Source organism: Ochotona curzoniae, unplaced genomic scaffold, assembly GCF_017591425.1.
Source record: "Ochotona curzoniae isolate NIBS_2020 unplaced genomic scaffold, NIBS_Ocur_1.0 contig_2723, whole genome shotgun sequence".
Lineage (NCBI taxonomy): Eukaryota > Metazoa > Chordata > Mammalia > Lagomorpha > Ochotonidae > Ochotona > Ochotona curzoniae.
In genome coordinates this window covers 17757549-17780394 of record NW_024465573.1, presented here as the reverse complement: position 1 = coordinate 17780394, position 22846 = coordinate 17757549, and the positions used below count along the sequence as shown (strand labels likewise).

At 39.5% G+C, this 22846-nt stretch overlaps 1 protein-coding gene across 1 annotated transcript in view; it reads left to right on the top strand.

Moving 5' to 3' along the window:
• ARHGAP20 (Rho GTPase activating protein 20) overlaps positions 1–22846 on the top strand; it is a 98400-nt gene that overhangs the window by 3888 nt on the left and 71666 nt on the right. The window contains exon 2 of the mRNA XM_040976722.1: positions 15842–15924. Within this exon, the coding sequence (XP_040832656.1) occupies positions 15842–15924 (83 nt within the window). The remainder of the gene's footprint in view (positions 1–15841; positions 15925–22846) is intronic.

Here is a 22846-nt window from a genome sequence, read left to right as displayed (position 1 = left end):
ACTGTGAGAATAAAGCTCATACCTATGTTGTTCAGAGCTGTTCCCAGTGCCTAGAATAGTGTTGTTTATTGGGTGTTCCATAAATATCAGGTGGGTTATGTGCAGGAGTGAACAAGACAAGCAAGGTCTCTGCATACAGAATTTAACGGTAGAACAGGGTAAACAAACCTTTTCTTAAAGACCAACGAGGCAATGTTTTAGGTTTGCATGTTGTATGGTCTCTGTTAACAGCTCATCAGCTGTGCCACTGTGGCACTCAAGCGGATTTGGCAGTATGCGAGTAAGGGGTATAGCTGTAATCTAATGAAACATTATTTTGAAAAGCTGGCAAGGGATCCCTGCTGCGTAGTGTTCTGATGGCTGGGCTGTAGCCATGCTGTAGCAGTGCTGTGTTGAGAGGACTTTGTGCAAAATTGGAAAATACCTTTGTGTATAGGATCCCTGACATGTGGTTCTTGAGCTCTTAAAATATGACTGATAGATCTAAGGAGCTAGAATTCTTTGTAACTGCTTTATTGAAGTGTCACTGGCACACGCTAGTACTAAGTATATAAGCCTGTAAGTCATGACGTTATGTAATTGTAAAACCATCTCTGCCATCAAAGTGATGTATATTCTCATCATCAGTTTGTTGATGTCCCATTCTGACCATCTCATTCCATCCCCAACACTGACTGTCACTATAGATTCATTCTCATTCCAAAGAATTTATATCAATGAAATCATACTCTGTATTCCCGGTCCAACTCCCTGCTACATGCATCCGTAGTTCACTTCATTGCTGAGTCATACAGGTTGAATAGCCTCTGTTTGAATTGTTCAAGACCAGAAGTGTTTAGAAATTCAGAGTGTTTTGGATTTTGGAGTGTTTACAGAGGTAAAATAAGATACCTTGGAAGTCAGAAGCAGTCTAAATGCAATATTCATTATGTTACATGTACGTACAGCTTATAGCCTGAAGATAATTTTGTATCACATTTTCAGTACACCTGTGTGGTGGCTGATACATCACATAAGGACAAGTATGGCATCAGAGCCGAAAAGTCTCTGCATTTTGGAGCATTTGAGCAGAGCTAGTTGTATTCTCTCATAAGGGTTAAACCACAGTTTATGTCTTAACCTGTTACAAGGCCCTTGGATTACTTCCAGGTTTTGACTATTACAAATAATGCTGCTTTGAGCATCCATCTACAAGCATGTGCATGCATTTATATCCTCATTTCTTTTGAGTAAATACTGGAATGTGGAATACTTGAATTGCATTTTAGATATCTGTATTTAAGTGTGTGTTATATATATGTTTAAGAAACTATCCACTTCTTTTACATGATTGATTTTACATTCCCGCCAGTAGTGTGTAAGAGTTAAATTTCTTTTTTTGCCTGTACTTGTTTGTATTGGGTTTTTGTTGTTGTTGTTATGGTTACCTAATGGGTGTGAAGTATCTAACAGTTTTAATTTGCATTTCTCTAATGATTAAAAACAGGGCACATCTTTTCTTGTGCTTGCTGTTATCTGTATGTTATCTTTGGTACTTATTCAGCTAATTTGCCCAGTTTTAATTGGATTGTATTTTTATTGAGTTTTTCTTAAAAAGATTTATTTTTATCTGAAATTTCAGAAAAAGGGGAGAGATAAAGGGGGATCTTCTATCCACTGGTTCACCCCTCAAATTCCACAACAGAGATGAGCTGATCTGAAGCCAGTAGCCTGGTATTTACTCTGGGTCTTCCGCATGGATGTAGGTCCTTGGGCCATCCTCTGCTGCTTTTCTGGGCACATTAGCAGTGAGCTGGATCGGGAGTGGAGCAGCCGGGATTTGAACAGGCGCTCATATGGAATGCTGGCACCAGAATGAAGCATAATCTATGCCATGGTGCCAGCTGCTTTTATTGAGTTTTAAGTTATTTGCTCTGGATTCAAGTTTTTTTATTAGGGGGTTTGCAAAATGTTTTCTCTCAGCCTGTGATTTGTCATTGTGTCACTTAATTAGTCTTTTCAAGACCAAGGGTTCTTCATTTAGGTTAAATCTATTTTTTAGTTTTTATTCTCTAATTGTACATAATTATAATTAGAGTTTATATTTAAATGGCCACATGTATCTAGTGCTCACTGCATTACACAGCATAAGTCAAGAGTAAGAAAATAACAATAACAAAAATCAGCGAGTGGTGAGAGCTGTCATTGAAGAAACAGCACAACCCTGAGTTAGACAAATATGAATTGGGGCTGGACCAGTCTTCATTAGGCTGTGCAGGAAAAGCCTCTTTCAAGTGACGCAAACTCCTTTAGGAATGAAAAATAGCATAGTATATAAAGTTTCCAGGAAGTAAGAACTGTAAGTTCAAGGGTCCTGAGGCAGATGTGTTTGAAGAACGAATTTGTAGGTGCTCAGAAATTAGACCCTATATTTTATAGCTCATTTATTGTTTTAACCTCCAGCACAATTACCTAGATAGATCACTTACAGTTATTTGCTTGTCAGAGGGTGTGACTCATTCCAAAAGTAACACCCTCAGGAAACTAAGATTTTAGTGTCTATCACTGAGGAATTCTGTAATATAATGTCAGCGCACAGGCCATGCTTTAATTTTTGTGGGATATTCACATTTTTATAGAACAGTTTTAATGAAGTAGAAGCTACATTAGGATCTTTCAGCTGGACCCTTGGATTCCATATACTGATGAGTGCTGGGACAGGGAAGGGACATTTACAGGCACAGAAAGCCAGACAAGGGAGATTTATCTCAAAACAACTCTAGCATTTCAAATTGTAGCAGCCGCTGTTGTAAACGTCCTTCTGTCTATTCTGTCTACGTTCTGCAAGTTCAGCTCTGTTTGTAAAGCCTAGTGGTGAAACACCCCCAAGAGCTGGCTTTAGCTGTGTGTGTCTTATGCTAGAGTTGAATGAAGCCTGTTAGTAAGCTTTCATTTTCTTCTCCAATATGGTGGAAAATCCTCTATTGTTAAACCCAAATCCTATTGAGGCCTTCTTTAGGATTGTACACAAAATTAGAGTAAAAATCAGGTACATAAAATTGTTTTCACTGAGAGGATCCTGGGATTTTCAGAATAATCAGGGCAAAGCTTTTTCTCTCTCATGACTTCAGTTTGCAAGCAGGTTTGTTTTTTTTAAACCTGTATACTCATGTGTATCAGTAGATCTCATCAGGCTGTTTCTGCTGGATCAACAAGGTGTGCAGTGTGACAATCCTCAGCCTATTTTACCATATGACAGTGTAAAGCAAGAAGAGGAGTTCCGTTTTTATGATTTTAAAGTTGAAGCAGTTGCTTTATGATTAAATGCTATCCTTCAAAGCAATTACCTTTGGAAGACATAGGTATTAAATAAATATTGTATTTTATGGAGATAGCAGGCAAATAAGTGAATGCCTGACTGTATTTAATATACCTGAATTGCATGAGGTAACAGCTTTTTCTTACAGAAGGCCACAGATTGAAAGTAGCAGAACTGGGATTTGAATTCCCAGGTTCCAACTTTATTTCTTCCTCTCAGGGTCCTTGTTTGCATGTTAATGATCTGCATGTCAGATGAAGGAGAGCACAGATTTGAATCGTGTATAAGCAGCTGAGAAAAGCACAAAAGAGGGACTCTTCTTCTGAAAGGTGTCATGTCCTTGTTTGCTGGGGAGTGGTCTCCAGCCTTGCCATCAACCAGTGACTGTTTGCTCACTGCTGCCATTGGAAAATGTTAGCTAAACATGGAATAATAATGATAATGATACAATTGCTGGCCTAATTACTTTGATGCCTGTATGATTTTTGCGCCTTGACACCTGTCATTTTCAGATCCTGTAGGTGAAGGAAATAGATGTGTTTCAGAATTTCCTGCCTTGGCCTGATCTTCAGGCTGGTCCTTCACTGGACACTTGCTCTTGGACCACCTCCCTTGTTCCCCAGATCAACTCATAGGGCAACAGTTTACGCTTGTGTGTAACTGCGTTGGATCCTATACCTCAGATAATCCCAATGTGTGTGGAAAATTTACCTGAAACTCTTAAATCATTACACTTTTTTTAAAAAGAAGATTTATTTATTTTCTTGGAAAGGCAGATTTCCAGAGAGAATGAGAGAGAGAAAGGTCTTCTGTCCTCTGGTTCAGTCCCTAAATGGCTGCAATGGCTGGAGCTGAGCCGTTCTGAAGCCAGGAGCTTCTTCCAGATCTCACGTGAGGGTGCAGGTTCCCAAGGCTTTGAGCCATCCTCTACTGCTTCCCCAGGCCACAGGCAGGGAGGTGTTGGGCCAAGGAGCAGCTGGGACACAAATCGATGCCCGTATGGGATCCCAATGTTTGCAAGGCAAGGAATGAATGCAGTTTTAAATTATCACCCCTGTGTTGGAAAAAAAAAAAAAACAGCTGTTGTATCCACATAGTTTTACTTACTTAAAATATGAAGCGTGGTAGAGCATAGATTATTTTTTTTTACAAGCTAAACCTTTGTGCTTAAAAGTGCAAATATTATAATAAAGACATTTTTGTACAATAAAAGGTAAGAACAGTTTTAAGTCTTGTATAGATGTGTGTAAAATGTTAATTTTGAAGATGAAGTTCTCTAAGTTAAAATAGGCAGCTATAACTCATAGATTGGAAATGGATGGGCACCTATGCAGTGCAGTTGAAACTCATAAAAGTGAAGATTTCTGTGAGGCAGTTTCTAACTCTGTGACTTCAGTGTTCTAGATTGGGGTTTGGTGGAAGGCCTATAGGACAAAATTTAGCACTTGTTCAGTAGAGTGAGGCAAAGCAAGGAAATTTATGGTTTCTGCAGAAAATTGGATCCTCTTGAGTTACTGACTGACGTGTCTGAATTCTTTCACTGTGCTTATCTTACTGGTTGTTCTTTACAAACTGATGATATCTTGTACCTTACAGAAACACTACAGCCTACCAAAAATATGTACTTACAAGGCCTGCCTTCCTGGAAGATATTTGGAGATTAAACTACACTAGATTTCAACTTAAATTGCCACTGAACTCAAACTATAATGTTACAAAATAGATACATAGTATTAAGGTTATATGTGTGCGTGTGTATGGGGGTATGTGTGTGCACTCATGTAAAATCAAATGAGTGTACCAAAACAATTCACAGAAACTGTGGGAATTTAAAGATACTTGTGGTGCAGTAAGTTTTGTCTTTTTGTTGGAAAGGCAGATATACAGAGAGAAGAAGAGACAGAGAGGAAGACCTTTCATAGCCTAGTTCACTCCCCAGGTGGCCTCAGCAGCCAGAGCTCAGCCTGGAAGAACATCTGAAGCTTCTTCCAGGTCTCCCACGCAGGTGCAGGGTCCCAAGGCTTTGGGCCGTCCTCAGCTGCTTTCCCAGGCCACAAGCAAGGAGCTGGATGGGAAATGGAGCAGCTGGACGTGAAAAACTATCCATACATAGTTTTTTTCTCATAATATACATTTCTCATGAATATATAAAATCTCCATGTAATGTACTTGGTGTTTTGAGGAAATATATGTGCATTTTACTGAGACTCAGTAGTTTCTCATGACTCACACCTTGCATCTCCAGCGCATTGGGTAAAAACCTCAAATGAACTTTGGCAGAAGGAAAAGTTTGCTTTCCTGATCTTTCTTTCTGTCGATGTCTCAAGTGTTCAAGGTCACAAGGATTCTAGAGGCCCTGGGGTGTGCACAGAGTGTGAAGAGAGAATGCCCAGGGTGCTAGTGACTACTTCCGCAGTTTTCCTAAGCACTGCAGAGTGGGTGTGATTTGTTAGCTTTTATCTGCTCACGGGGGGTGTAGCCACCATGTGGGGGATAGGCAGGAAGGAAAGGCAATTGTCTTCCTCAGTCACCAATGACTGGGCTTGTAGACAGCACAGCCCAGTTTATTTTATAATCTTGTTTCACTCTTATTTGCTCTATCTAGGACATATTTAGATTAGACTAGAAACATCCAGCCAGAAGCGAAAGTAGCCCCATCGGTGTGTATTTGTGCAGTGCTGTGCTGTTCTGTCTTGACCTAACTTTGATAGACAGCTGTCACATGGCACAACTGAAATGTAAAACCTTTACTTTGGACATCTGGTCACTTGCGTGGACTCTGAAAATGGAATATACGTGTGTCCAAAAAGCTCACATATCAAAGATGAGGAAAATCTGGCTGCACTACGGCTTTTTTGCCTTCTTTTACCTCGTTCCTGATTTATTCCCACAAGACTGTTCTCATCCTTGAACATCAGCCTGGACAGCAGATATTACTAAGTGATTTCTTGTCTGAACACAGATATACATGGAACTTTTAAAACTTTTATTTATTCATTTAAAATTCTGAGAGAAAAACATTTCACCTACTGGTTCATTCCCCACATGACAACTATACCTAGGGCTGGGTGGCTCAAAGCCAGGAGCCTGGAACCCCATCTGGGTCTTTTACATAAGTGCTGGAGGCCCAGATACTTGTGACATCTTTCATTGCTTCTCCCAGGCCCTTTTTCAGGGAGCTGGAGTGGAAGCAGAGCCACTGGGACACAAACTGGTACACTATGGGATTTTGATATTGAAGATGGCAGCTTTACCCAGTACTGCACAACACCAGCCCATGGATCTGATACTTTTGCTTGGTTGTTATGGTTTTTAGCCTTGATAGTGCTGGTTGTGAAGAAAAAGAGGGGCTGCTGTAAAACAGAGCTTTCTAGCCCGTGCAGTTATCATTTCTGATCCCTTCAGCAACTTGGTCCTCAGGCAAGCACATGTGTACTAGGATGGTCAAAATGTCCTCTTTTCTTTTTCAACCATAGTGTGCTGTTGTATTAATAGTATCATTTTTGTGTGAGCCATAAAAAATGTAGTGGAACTCTGTGATATAAGGGATTATTAAGCAGAGAGCATTGGTTGATGATTGACCCTCTGTCCTCCAGGGTGTTACTGGAAATGAATCAGGATGAAAGATTCAAACTGGTGAATTTAGAGAATATAGCCAGGAGCCAGCATTGTGGCATAGTGAATAAAGCTGTCACCTATGACGTTGACAGCCTACCTGGGCAATGGTCCAAAACCCAGCTTGCACCATTTCTCATCCAGCTGTCTGCTAATGCACTTGGGGAAATGGCCCTGGTGCTTTGAGCCCCTGAAAGCCTGTGAGATTAAGGAAAGAAGCTCCTGGCTTAGGCCTAACCCAGCCATTGCAGCCATCTGGACAGTGAACCAGCAGATAGCTCTCCATCTCTTTCCCCTCACCCTACATCCATAACTGACCCAAATAAATGAATCACAGGGAGCAGCGGGAAGCATCCAGACTGAAAACTTACAGTGATGAGAAAGGAGGTGGAGGAATAAGAATGATATATAGGGGAAATTCCAAGATCCTCCTATTTTACATAATGTATGCATCTTAAAGCTTTTTTAAATTATATTATCCCATTGATTTTCAGAAGTCTTTCAGGAGGCTTTTTAGAAGATCATGGAAAATCTGCATTATTTTTTTTTAATTTCATTTTTAGATTTATTTATTTTTTATTAGAAAGATATACAGAGAGGAGGAGAGACAGAGAGGAAGATCTTCCGTCCGATGATTCACTCCCCAAGTGACCGCAACGAGTGGCGCTGTGCCCATCCGAAGCCGAGAACCAGGAACCTCTTCCAGGTCTCCCACGTGGGTGCAGGGTCCCAAGGATCTGCGCCGTCCTCGACTGCATTCCCAGACCACAAGCAGGGAGCTGGATGGGAAGTGGAGCTGCCAGGATTAGAACCAGCACCTATATAGGATTCCGGTGCGTTCAAGGAGAGGACTTTAGCTGCTAGGCTACGCCTCCGGGCCCTGCATTATCTTTCAAAATTTTTATATATTCATGTTGTTTGAAAGGCAGAGAGTCAGAAAGATATCTTTCAGAATGCTACTTTTAGAATGTTTACAAGAGGCAGGCCTGGGCCAGGCCAAAGCCAGGAGCTAGGAGCTCAGTCCATACCTTCCCTGTAGGGCTACTGAGTTGTCATCTGCCTCGCGGTGTCCTTTAGGAGGAAACTGCATGGGAAGTGGAAAAGGTGCAACTGGTAACTAGATTTGTATGGGATATAGGCAAATAGTAACTGTATCCGATGCTTGCACCAAATTCGCATCATCTCTTCTGTTTATCCATTGGATATAGTCCTCTCATAAAAATGTTTTTTCTGATGTTTTTTGGTAGATAAGGCCAGTAGGCTGTCCATTACCCACTCTAGTGAGAAGCTGAGGAGTTAAGTGGTGTAACTCAGAATTCACGTCCATTGACTTCTAGCTGAGAACCCGTTCTACCTTACATAATTTCTCATGCTTATTATTATATTTGAAAGTGGTATAATTTTCTCTTGGAAAGGGGAAAAGAATCAAAAGTAAAATTAGTCCTTTATTATCTCAGAAAGAGACGTATATCCCTGCATAAGTGGTCTGTTCTATTATATTTTAGTTAAATGTTCATACTTCTTCTGGGTGAGTAATTTGTGAATAAGTAACGCCTATCATAGACGGAACTGACAAGAACCAGATATTTTGCCTTTCCCAGTATCTAAAACTGTGTGACAATAGGGCCTATAAGCAAGATGCAAGGTTAATTGTACTCTTTTCCCTTGGTAAGCCAGTGTCTACATTATAATTGTCCAGAGGTTCAGGTATGACTCCACAAATAAATGCTACACATATGCAGAGAAGGTAAAAAAAATTTAGACTGGCACAAGAACATCAATAATCAAATGTGAGTAAGATAATTTGTATTTTGATTGAATAATTTTCTCTAGCATTAAATATCTGGAGTTTTTGAAAGGCTTTCCTCAACCCCCTTTTTTTTTTAAAGATTTATTTTTATTATTTTTTCATTGGAAAGGTGGATATACAGAGAGGAGAGACAGAGAGGAAGATCTTCCGTCCGATGATTCACTCCCCAAGTGAGTGCAACAGCCGATACTATGCCGATCCGAAGCCAGGAGCCTCTTCTGGGTCTCCCACGCGGGTGCAGGTTCCCAAAGCTTTGGGCCGTCCTCGACTGCTTTCCCAGGCCACAGGCAGGGAGCTGGAAGGGAAGCGGGGCTGCCGGGATTAGAACCGGCGCCCATATGGGATCCCGGGCGTGCAAGGCGAGGACCTTTAACCACTTGCGCCACTGAGCCGGGCCCCTCAACCCCCTTTTTAAACTGCAATACTTTTTTTTTAAGGCTTAAAAGTAACTTCATCATAGTTTCACCTAAATTCAACTGAAACAATTCCCTCTTACAGTTACTGGAACAAATCAAAGCATGAAAAATTGCAGCTCACCCCTGACTTCAGTCTTTCATCTTGTTCTTTTCTTTTGATACGTTTTATTTATCTTCCAGCATTGTGAGAAGAGCATAAATCACCAGAGTCAGAGTGATCAATAGGTTCTAAAACCAGTGTTATATCCCTTGGGCGATGTGACAGTAAAATTCCAAGAAGAGCTTAACATAAAGAATTTTTATGTTGAATATTTTTTCTGAGTTGTTGAAAATAAAAACATGGATTTCCTTTCATTTGTTGATTTATAACTTAAATTTCCTGTACACCGGCTTAAAGTCCTGTATACAAGATATTTCAAAGAATTATTGTTGAGGTGAAATTAAAAGACAAGATTACTCTGGTGCAACCAAGTTTTAAAACTCACAAATAATGCACGTTTTCTTGAACTTTAAAAATGTTTTAATTTTCACTTTATCTGAAAGGCAGACAGACCTAGAAATACAGCTTAAGGGAGAGCTCCACAGTGTCACTCTCCAAATGCCTGCAACAGCCAAGGCTTGGGCAACAACGAAACTAGGATTTGGAACTCAGTCCCGGTATTCTGCATGGCTGACAGGCACCCAAGTACTTTAAGCCATCACTGCTGTCTTCTAGGATACACACCGGTAGGTACCAGAGTTAGAAGCCAAGTATTTGAGACCCAAATCAGATACGCAGCTGTACAAGCTATGGACTTTGTGCACAGAGCTGATAATCATACGTGTGGACTACTGACTGATAATAGCTCACATTTATTAACAGCATCAGACTTTTAAAGACATAGTAGAGAAGGGCTTGAGGAATTTACATATCAACTGTAAGAGAGAGTTGACTTGACACTATGACAGTTCCCTCACCCCTACCTGGAAGTACCTGCCTCTGACTTTATTAAGCTAGGCTGGAAGATTAGGGAATTCCTTGCCTGTGTATTTCCATATCCATACCAGATAGGCTCCCAGAGCCTACGGCAGCTGGCTATGGCTGTACACTGGCATGGCTTCCCAGTGTCCTTTTAATCAGTTATCTTCCTACAGATTCATGTGGCTGTCCTCCTACACTCAGTTATGGCATATGAACATCCCACTGACACCTGCCTGAAAGACCTAAAGACCCATCATGTGCCTGGATTTCACTGTTTTATGCAAACACAAGCTTAATGCCTACAATCGTTTGAAGTACCCTAATATAGACAGTGTTAATTCATTCACTTTGTCAAGAATCTATTATGAAGAGTTGTGCACTACTGTGTTCTAAAGGTGTAGTTTTATAGTCTGCAGGTATGACTTACAAATAGCTTAAATTTTTCTTAATATTACCATTTCAACAGAACTTCTTAAAGATTTGCTTCTGTGTGTGTTTGGAAATGGTGATACTGATGTAGTAAATGAGTGTGGTTTGAAGTTGAGGTAGAGGCCAGCATTTGTCAGGGTGTTCATGTTGGCTCTTGGGATGCTCACACAGGAGAGTGCTTGGATTTGTGTCTTGGCTGTACTCCCCCTTCCAGCCTCCTCCCAGTGAGGTCCTTAGGGGGCAGGAGGTGATGACTCCTGTAGTTAGGTCCCTGCCTTCCCTCATGGGAGACCAAGAGTGAGCTCCCAGCTCCTGGCTTTAGCCCGGCCCCACCCCAGCTCCCAGAGACACATCGGAAGTGAACTGGTAGGTAGGAATTCTTTTCCTATCTCTCTATCTACATCTTTCTACCCTTTGAAATGAAAGGGATAAATATATAAAAATCAAACTTAGCTTGAAAATCTTCATTCATTGAGTATATCATTTACATGAAGTGTTACCCTAGGCTTTAAGAAAGCAACGATAAACCTGCAACAGACTGCAGAGTTGAATTTTAGTAAATGATTGATTGTGGAAGGCAGAAAGTTTGTAATGATATAGTCTCTGTTATCTAGATAGACGCAAAAAGGTAAACAATACCTGAAATGACGTAATCTAAAATGGTAAACTGAAGCATGTATGTGAAATGAGGTAGGGACACAAGAAATTAAATATAAAGTAATTTGAAATTGAAAGCTTGCAGATTGGAGGAAAATTTATTGGAGGAAAATTTTATTGCAGTTTTATGTAATCAGATTTAAAACAATGAATTGTCACTTTCCTATCTTGTTGCCGCTTCATTTGCTCTTGGACAGAATTATTTTTACACTTAATAGTATTGTATGCCCATCTCATACATACCTAATAAATGGCTTTCTTCCAAGTTTCCCCCATCTTCTGTTCTGTTTGGCAGCAGTAGACAGAGGCTACCTCCTGTTTACTTTTTATCTCACATAATGTTTGTTTGTAATTCTTGGTGCTAGGTAAGCGATAAAGCATCAAGGAAGACATCTAGGGCTGGTGTTGTGGCACCATGGGTTAGACCGCCCCTGCTGACATCATCAAGTCCCTGCTGCCGCACTTCCCACCCTGCTCCCTCATCTTGCACTTGGGAAAGCAGGGGAAGATGGTTCAAGTGCATGGGTCCCTGCAGGAGACCTACCTTGGTCTGTTGAGACCATGTGGAGAGCAAACCAGCAGATGGAAGATTTCTCCGTCTCTGTTGCACACACGTCCCTGGTGCTCTCTCTCCCTCTTCCCCACCCTCTAATCCCCTATCTTTTTCTCTACCCCTCCCGTCTGTCTTTATTCTCTGAAACTTACTTTTAAATGAATAACAGACAAATAAAGAAGCCTATCTTTAAAAATCCTCCCCAAAGGATTAATAGGCTTTTTTTTTTCTTTTTGCCTAATGCATTGTTTATTGTTTCTTTTTGAAATACTACTTTTTTAAAAAAAAGCATCCACTATGAGGCCACTAATTTATGAATATTATAAGCATTTAAATTTTCTGAAAAGTCACACTAGACTGTAATTTTTAAAGAAAATATGAACTATTTGAAGTACGCCTTTTCTTATGAAGCAAGGACTCATAGTTATTCCTAATACAGAACAGCAGGGAATTTGTTGCTGTTAGAAGCATAAACTTAACCTGTCCTAAAAATTTGTAAAGGTATCGGTAGTCTCATTCTATTTCAGTGTACTTCATTTTGTTATATACAGAAATAAAATCCTGTGAAGAGTATTTGATCAACTAGTGAATTTGTTTTGGAGTTGCCATTGGCCATTCATTTTGCTGTGCTTCTGACAAAATAATCTCTATTTTGACTGAATTAGTACTTAAATGTATTTATCAAGTCCAAGTTATAATGACCGCTTTTAAGACTGTTGGGGCTGACATTTTGGTGTAGCAGATTAAACGATGCCTGTTTAACACCTGGCTGCTCCACTTTCAGTCCAACTCCCTGCAAATGATGCAGTGGATGGAAAATATCTCCATGTTTCTCTTCCCTCTCTGTAACTATGCCTTTCAAATAATGTTTTTTAAAAATCTTGAGACTTTTTACTACTTGTAAGAAAAAATGAATCCTGTGAATATTGAATGCATGGTACCCATAATGTTTGTTTTCTTGCATATTCATAGTAGACATTTGACATGTGACTGTCAGAAGAGACCTAAGAGAGTATGTAGATAGGTCTGATACTCTGCAGGCAGTGAAATATGGAGGTCAAGAAAAGTGACTTAATTGGTTTGGATATTATTGTATACAAAATGTAGGTTCAGACATTAGGACCTCAAATAGAACCAATATTCTGACAGTAATTTGATTGTATGGATCCAGTCTGTTAGGGAGAACATGCTCGACCTTTGAGCCCTTATTCATTTGATAATTTAATAACTCAGAAAACACCATTTAATCATTGCACATACAAATGTTGAGAAATTTTCTATTTGAAAAACAGATGTAAAGAAGAAAATTGGCCATGTTTTTTTTTATTATTATTATTTCCAAAAGGCACAGAGAAACAGGGATCTTTAACCTATGGGGTCACTCCCCAAAGGCCCACAAACAACTGGAGTCAGTCCAAGTCAGAAGTCAAGAACTCAAGTATTGTTTCCCAGTGAGTGGCAGAGACCCACCCACTTGACCTACCTGTTGCCTTTCTGGGTATGCATTAACCAGAAGCTGGAATGGGAATTGGAACCAGGACTTGAATACAGGCACCAGATAGAAGCTTTTGGGAGTCCCAGATAGACAGAGTCCAACCTATCATCCTTCTCTGAGTGTTCGTTCTCATGATTAAAGAAGGAGCAGATTCCTAGCTACTAAACCTAGATCCTACTGCAGAATCTCCAATATATCAGAGGCTCTGTAATTTGTGTTTCATGTGTCCTTAAGGAATCCATTTTATGGGAGTTTGTGAGTTCTATGAAATAGTGTTTTAGTTCATGGCTTTTGTATTTTTGACTACCCTCGATCACCTTGTAATCTCATTTTCTAGTTTATCCCTATTTATTTTAGTTTCAGCTTCCTAGGCTGATGCCTACCTCCCTCCATAGTATAGTTCCACATTAATCTGAAGGTTATTACTGTTTACAGATGAAGAATTTCACATAATTTTAACTTTTTTCATAGGTTCCTTCACATTTTCGATGATTTTGTGTCTACTTTCTGAACTTCCTCCAAATTCCTCATAAGCCTGAAAGCCAAGGAGCTCAGAATAGAAAACATTTCATAAAGATCTAGCTTAGAATCTTGAACATGCTGACAGTGATGTCAGAGGACTAAGGGAATCATAAAGTTCCTGAGATAGGTCCATGAACTGCCTGCATTTGATAGGATTGGCAGGCCCTCAAGGTCAAAGCGGATGGAGCACAGAGCTCACTGGCGATTGGGCACGTTTCAAACTTCAGAACAGTACATAGATCCTGAACAAGAAGAATCAGGATAGGGAGCAGGAATCAAATCCCAGTCTGAAGGTGAAATGAATTCCTGAGGGGCGGGGAGGGAACAAAAGGGCAAATCATCAGAAACAAATCCAGGTACTTAGGGAACAAAGTGCTACCTTTCTTAGCAAACTCAATCTAATCTTGTGCAATTGAGTTTTACACATGAAGAGGTCTGCTGTACTTAGCAATACGATTATGTGTCTCCCAGATTTTCTTTTCCCTCTGAAACCCTTGAGGTCATACTAGCCTCAGGATGTTAGATTCCTGAGGGTTAAGGTCCTAAGAGGTGTGACTAATGGAAACAGATGAGATATGCTTACAGGCTGAAATATAGAAAGTAGATTATTGAGATCAGTGGGGTTAGGGGGAGGATGGGCTCCTCTGGGAATGTGATGACAGCTGTGAGCTGTTTTGCTAAAAGGAAAACACCAAATACGTATTATGCAAGGAAAAAAAAATAAATGTTTGACAGGTAAACTAGCCTGAAACTGACCAGTGATAAGTCAGTCCTGATTAGGATGGTTGGTATTTCTGCTTCTTCACCCTTTTATTTCCCGTCTTTCATTGTTGTTTTATATAATTGTTACACCCACTGTATGTTTGGCTGAGGATATTGGAACATGCTAGTTTCCACATGCATATCTGAGAATCAGTGAGGGCAAACATGATACTAGGGCTAGAGAGATCCCTGGGGGCAGGGTGAATTTGTGGCACAGGAATTATGCCAAAGCAATCCAACCAGATGATTCTTCATCTATTCCTGTGCTAAGATCTAGGTTTCATTTCAGCAGCTAAGAATCAGTGTCTTTATGAATCGTATAATGGAATACTGATACTGATACTGAACCAGCTAGTTAGTCTTACATCTTTTCTATTAAAGTAACACCCAAAGTTCCCAAAGCCCAAGCAGCCAGGCAAAATGAGACCTCTGACCAAGACACAATGAGAGGGAATAACAGAAAGCATGGTTTGGTGATGGAATCCTAACTCTCCCTGTGGCTACTTGTGACTGTGTTGTTAATTTTACACATCTCACGCAGCAGGTCCTTGTGGTTGTATCTTGAAATGTTAAATATTTCAGGTTGAACCTAGAGTAATTACATGGATAATTTAAGTTGAATAATGCATCGTTTGCCACAAATTTGAAATCACTATGAACAGAGTACCTGACCTGAGTTATCACACTTTTCTTCAAATCATATACCACCAGAAAAAAAAAAAGATGGTCTGCCAGTCTGTCTGCATTTATTTATTTATTTGCAACAATAACTTACGCTTGACCTGAAAAAAAAAATCCCTTTTGGAAGAAATGATTCTCAATTGCGCAAATATTCAAATTTAAAGTAAAATGTAAAGGTTGATTAATTGTTTTGTAACACTATATTGTTGTTTTTAATTGTTTTGACTCCCCCTTTTATCTCTCCAAGTCCTTTCTTGAAGTGTGGGAGGACCCATCCTGACTGTGAAACAGAGAAAGTAGTACCTACCCTGATGTCCTTTGGGGCATAAGTGAAATAAATCATGTCCAGTCTAGCTTCAGGCCTGTCACACACAGGTGTTAACAAGAGCCACAGTTGTACCCTTCCTGAACACTATGTAACATTTAACCTCTTTATTCCCTATCTGTAGAAATATTTTTCCTGTACCACTTTTTGATACTATTCTGTTTTAGATGTTATAGTTGTACCTCCATAATATAATTGGGGACTTACTGTTAGACAAAAAATAGGCAATGCAAAACTTGCTGAATTGCACCAAGAATCAATACGTACTCGCTGTAGAAGCCGTGTGTCTTCATTGGATTTCTTTTTCCACTCCACAGAAGATGAAAACACTAGCAGAAAGGAGAAGAAGTGCTCCATCTCTTATCCTGGATAAAGCCCTGCAAAAGCGACCCAGTACCAGGTAAGTGTGATACTGCGCTTGGAAGATGAAGATTGTTCCAGATCACATGTTTGTTTTCTTAATTTTATGGTATAATTATGTAGGGTCTATGTGAAGGAGTTCTTTATCAGTACCATAATGCTCTGTTTAATAACAGAAACTATGACTTCTGTTCTGCATTTATTTGCTGTCACCTTCTTTATGGGATAACAAAGCCTATGGGAACTAGTGTATATGCTCTGCTGCTGTAAAAGTGACTCAAAAGTGAATCTTACATCATGTGCTGCCCAGGCAGATTTAACACATGGTCAAAGGATATTTGACGAAAACAATTGGAAATAGAATACTGAAAAATGTGTAGTTGGGCAGAAAGTTTTGCTTTCTAAAATCAAAAGGTGATGCCTATACTTCACTATGGTAACATTTATTTTTTTAGTTTACATAAAAAGAAAGTGAAATAAATAAAAATAACCAGATTATTTTAAGATGGAAAAGTAATTTTCCTTAGGAAACTAATCAGTGAAATCTGAAGTAAACATAAGCTAAATATTTTTAAATGGACATTTTTTACTTAAAGGGAATGAACTTTGTGTATTTCATATGTGTGTTTATAGGAGCATAATTATAATTCCCACTCTACCGTCTCACCTGTTTTCTTGTGATTTTTATAATGACATCCTGTATGGGATCCCTGCGCATGGGCCTGAAAAAGTTTTAAGTCAGATTTCTTATTGGAAGCTTCTGGGTTAAAAGTGTACTAATATGATATCTAGTATTCTTATCAAACAATCTTGAGCCCAAGCTCAAGGATCAATAATCAACTTTCCCTTAACCCAGAACAGGAAACTATAGTAGAAAGCATTAAGTGCTGAAATTATTAAGATAGTTAGGTCACTTACAAACCTGTGGTGGGGTCACTTGGGAATTTTGTGCAACATAAGAGTTTGTCTCAATGATTTAGTGGGTAGCAATCAGAGATACTAGGTATCCAATAAAGCAGAAAACATCCTGTGTAACAAAAAACAAACAAAAAAAACCTGTGGTTCCTGCATAGCTTTTCAGTATCACAGTAAGTGGGGAAAAGCTTGTATGCATTATATATGCACTTAACTTATTTACATACATAAACACAAAGGATTATTTCACGTGTAAAAATGATTTCTGCATTTCATAGAAATGTAGCCACTTAGTACATCAAGAGTTAATTGTACTTTGTGTCATTTGGGACCATTTCCAAAAATCACTTGGCTGAGCTTCATTTTTCTATACCTGTTTCATGGAGTGGTTGGATTCACCCTACTTGTTCTTAAAATATATTAATTCTAAGTAGGTGTGTGCATTTGGCTGTTTCATTCTATTTTAGCAGAGTCATACCTGAGCATGTTTATGCTGAAGTATGTAGCTTATTAATTACTAAAATTTTATTCCCATTTATATTGCTGTTATGATTTTTAAAGCAATGTCAAAATCAAAGTATCCATGAATTTCACTTGAGAATGTAGAAAAAGGGATTAAAATAATGTAGGGAATTTTTAGATAACAAAGACCGCTAACAGGACCAAAAAGAACTCTTGCAGATGAAGTGACAGACTAGACAGCGCGATAACAGTTAAATAACTCACTAGGAAATGTCATTTATGATGGTTTTGACTTGGAGAACCATGCGAGAGTGAACAGCCATGCTTCTAACCACACTGACTCCTTATCGCCACTGCAATAATCAGTGCTTACATCAAAACCGAATTCCCCTAGTCCCTACCTCCAGTAGTAGCAAAATATTATAAATATCAAAATAACTGTAAGGGGAAAGAGTGAGTTTTGTTTTAATCTTCAGTTTATTCAAAGTGAGTTTGTCTCAGTTTGTAATGGGAGTGCAATAGTCATGGGGAAGAACAGGACCCTACTTTATTAGGCATGATATTTTTATTCTGGGTAGCTGTGGGTGGTTCGATCATGAATGTATGGAAAGTATGTTAGTAACACAATCCCAGCAATGGAAAGAACCTTAACGATAATCCTAACTGATGGTTTCCAAACCTTTCTAAAGCCCTTAGATGGGACTCCGGCATCTGTGTTTGTTTTTGAGGTTCTCTATAGTTGGTTCTGATACACCTTTTCCTTAGGGAAAAAAAAAAAACTTACTGTGATAGGAACGGTATGTGAGATCTACCTCCATCTTTGTTGATTTTAAATGTATAGTGTCTTTAGACTTCTGATCTACTGTTATGAGAACCACTGTGGAAAGATTTAAAAAAAAAAAAGTCCTTGTGGATGTCATTTGCTTAAGGAATGAAAAGTAATCTTTCTCTCTAATATATATGGAATTGATCCTTTGATGACGCTCCAGAGACCCCCAGTGTGGGGAAGGCAGTTCCAAGAGTGTTACTTGACAGTTTTGATAGCTCTGAGAAATTGTTGATTTCATTCCTCCAGAGTTAGGAGAATCTCTCCAAGGTCTGTTGGTTGACAGATTCTACCTTTAGTGCATCCACACACCCAGATACTGGTTGCATAGGTAGGCCAGCATTGTTGCCTAACCTGTAGTGCTTTTCACCCTCTGACGAGCCACTTGATGTCCTCTCCTGGACTAGATCAGCTGGCTGCTGTGTCACCGTGTGCTTCTGGGCATGCTGAAGCACACGCATCAGCAGCTGAGGAGACCCAATCCCGACACATGGACTCCAAGGTCAAACCACATATTTGTGATTTTCCCTCTGGCCAGTTTGAGCCCATTGTTCTAGTTGGGGCGTCCCCCAAAAAACTTTGCCTAGGATGGCCCAGACCTGACTCATGTGTGCCAGCTAGTATGGGGTCAAGTTTAGTCTGACACCAGCATCAGCCTCGACACACATCAGTGAATGCAGTTGCCTGATCAGTTCCACCCCCAGCCCTAATCCTAGCCCCTACACAACCAGTATGTGTTGCAGGCTAGCCCAGTCTAGTCCAACATAAACCCAGCCCTTACACACATCAATGGAGACTGCAACCTAAGCTGCCTTCCCCAAGTAACCCACAGTCCAGGCCTGAGTCTGGTATTCCAGTCTGGTTTTCTACTTTTCTTGCTTCTTTTGGTTTTCTTAAACATTGGAAATCAGATCCTATCATAATAAATTATATTAGACATTCATGTAGTAAACATTCAACAAAGTCTTTGATTCTGCTTATCTTAATGTAATGCATGTTCCTGAAAAGTTATGAGCTTATTATTTTACAAAAATGCTGTGTTAATTGTTTAATAAGTGATGTGCTTTCTTTAAAACATAAGGTCATTTATTATGAATTAGCTTTTCTATTAGACTCAGAAAACATGTAAAATTTCTCAAGTACAGGAAGATAGCACACCTAAGTTCTTTTTTTTTTTTAAGATTTATTTTTATTGCAAAGGCAGATAGGCACAGAAAAAGATCTCCCATCCTCAAATGGCCACAGAAGTCAGAGCTGAGCTGATCGGAAGCCAGGAACCTGGAACTTCTTCCTGGTCTCCCACACAGGTGCAGCGTCCCAAGGGCCATCCTCTACTGCTTTCCCAGGCCACAAGCAGGAATCTGGATGGGAACTGGGACAGCTGGGACATTAACCAGCACCCATATGGGATTCCAGGGTGTGCAATGGCACTAGGCTATCGCCCCGGGCCCAGTACACCTAATTTCAAGCAGAATGGTTTTACATAAGAATCTTAGCACCACCACCCTGAAATAATTGCTGTATCTTGGTATATGAGAACTGGCTTGTAAAATATTTGTATTCAGTGTGAGGGCAAATAAACAGTTTGGTTTATTTAAATTTCCCTGGATTTAAATTTCCCTTTCCTTCTGGTGTCATAACACACGTGTATTAACAAAACGATACTTGTATGTATTTGTTATTCAATTATTTTTGAGTGAACTAGTAAATGAGTGGCTTTGTTTCCAAACAAACAGATTTAATAAGTTAACAAGGTAGTTTCTGGCTTTACAATCTTCTTTTAAATAACAAATATATAAAATACTTTCCTTTATTATTATTATTATTTATGAAATCTTTGCTAGAGTAAGAGATTGCTTTTAATAAAATGATTCTAAATTATCATTGGGAAGTAATCTCATGCAGCATCATTGCAGAATTCCTGTGTGTGATCCTGAGATACTACACATGTTGGCATGCCTACAGTGTTTGTTTATTTAGCAATGAATTCAAGTCATGAAAACTTTCCCTCTAGAGATCTATTGCTTCAGATTTATATTGAGCCCACCTTGTTCACATTGCACAGAAATATCTTTTTGTTTTCAGCCACTCTGTTTTCACTTAAATTGACCTTTGCCTGTCTCTACCTCCAAATTAATTAACAAGTGTATTCTAATTGCAACTCTTTGTGCTATGCACTTGCATATTTTGCCTTTGAAACCGCTAGCTGCTGCACTACGATCCGAGGATAGGAACCCAGAAGAGCATTGCAATAGAGCAGAAAGTGTTTTGGTTGCTTTCAGATGGTTTCTCTCTCTCCTGATTACCTGTGAGCTCTTGAAGAATTGGCCTAATCTCTTATCTCAATGTTTTTTCTGTGCAAAAGAGATCATGATGCATGCTTCTTAGATATAAAATGAGAAGTAAATAAAAATGTCTGTAAAATTCTTCCAGTTTATTAGTTTCTCTTTGACTTCATTTGCACTTTATTTTCAAGCTTTAAACTTCCCAGCTCACCAAACAATGTCAAACTTGGTGGGGTTTTTTTTGTTATATTATTTTTTATTGATTACATTGCATTATGTGACACTGTCTCATAGGCTCTGTGATTCCCCCTTCCCCTCCTCTTTCCCTCCCCCCACGGTGGATTCCTCCAACTTGTTGCAGTATTACAGTTCAAATACAGTCAAGATTCTTTCATTGCAAGCGCATAGAGTCTAGCATCTTATTGTCCAGATAAATTCAACGGTTTTTTAGGGAGACCTTCTCTGGTCTGAAAGCAGAGCTGGCAGAATATTATCCTGATCAATTAAAAGCCATAACATAACATCAACATCAATTTACAACATTGTGGGATTAATTGACATGGTATTGAGTAATCAATACATTAAAACAAAGCAAGTTCTTAACCACATCCTGTGACTACTTCATTGACCCTTCAATTTTTGTTTGTACACAGAACCAGCTGCTATACACCTTGAAATGGCTATAGGGTACTGTTCAGCTGTCTCGTGACTATTTTCATTTTAGCATTCAGCAGTTTATAGTGTTGAAGAATAATTTTGCTGAGCTTGGTGGATTTGGGGATAGTCTAAACTGGCTAATAACTCTAACAAGGCATATGTCAACAGTTGAAGTGTGGAACAGTTTTAAGAGGGGTGTGCAGAGAAATCTTCAGTACCTTAGTGAGGAGTAATTAATCTTTGTGTCCTACCTAGTAAGGCATGTGTAAGTCCATGCTGACCATTTCCTGTCTGGTTCCAAGCTTTCCTTGTTGTTCTCTATCTATTCCAATGTGTGTGTGTGTGTGTGTGTGTGTGTGTGTGTGTGTGTGTGTGTGTGTGTGTGTGTGTGTGTTTTGGGGTGGGGGGCTCCGGAGCAACCCTGATGGTCATTGCAAGATAGGGTAGGGATCCAAAGTTGGAACTAAGTAAGGACCAGAGAAAGCTCCTCTCCCTAGTCCTGAAGGAAGCTTACTGTTCCAATGATCATGGATCCTGCAAGGAAGAGTTTGGGCTTCGTCTATCCCATGTGATAGATCCAAACAGGGGTGGATGACCTCAGAGTTTTTGGCCTCCGAAGGCATTCCAGTTCCCCGTGGTCTCTTTGGCAGTTGGGATATAGTCCTTGGTGAGGATCCGGGAGTCTCCAAGGTTGGGATACAAGCCTCCTCCTGACTGCCTGCTCCACTCTGGGGTCCCCCCTGCTCTGTGCATATGACCTCCTGTTAAAACGTTTTCAGGATCGCTCTTGATTCCCCCTGTATGTCTTTGTAGTTTTACTGTTGTCTAATGCTGATTTGAGTCTCTTGTCTACACGTTATCTGTTATGTTCCTGATAGGTTATACTTCACGTCTTCCTCACACATTCTGAGGAGATGAAAGATTTCTCTGCTCTCCCTCCCCATTTCCGAGTAGCATAGGGCTTTAAAAGTATATTAGGTTTTACAGTTCTTTGATGTAGATCATAAGCAGTCTGACTCACATCGATTGTTGGTTCATTGGTTACTTCAAAATATCTTATTGCGTGAGATACAGGCTGTTTGGGGTTGAAATAACATTACTGTTTTTTCAGATTGGCAGTGTCAAACTTGTTAATAAGAAGCACTTACTTTCTCATCACAGCATTATATATAACTAGAAGTGGATGACTGAGCCTAGTTCATTACATAGCAGAAATTAAATCAAAGATATTCCCTAGGTCACTTATTAGTGTCAGAAATAGGACTAGAATCCCAGTCTCCAATCTTGATGGAATATTTTTTGTAATACACAAACAAAATAAGTTGGAAATCATACCTATAAGAACATAGGCTCCAAATCCGAACTTCAAGATCTGAATTGATTTTCCACTTCTTTGTGTGATGACTTGGGGACTAGTTTTTGAACAAGGGATAATAACAATACATCATAGGACTTTAAGGAGACTAATGGGTCTTGTGTATTTAAAGTTCTTAAAGCAGAATTTGACACATAATCAGCGTGCTGTTTTTTCAGGCTATTGTTGCTAGTAATAGCAGCATTAGTAAAAGCAGAAGTACACAAACTCATAGAGAAGCTTTGTGACAACAGCAGATGGTAAATAAAGGTGGCAGATATAGCATCCACAAGACAGCCACAGTGTTAATATGAAGTCTATTGTTGCTAGTCAGTGATCTAAAGCTGGATATGTTGACAACTTCTGTCATCTCCCTAGGCTGAGCTTGTAAGATACCTGTCATGACTCAGGAACGTAAGAACTTGAACTGTGAAGGTAGCCCTGATTTGCTCAGCCGCTTGTG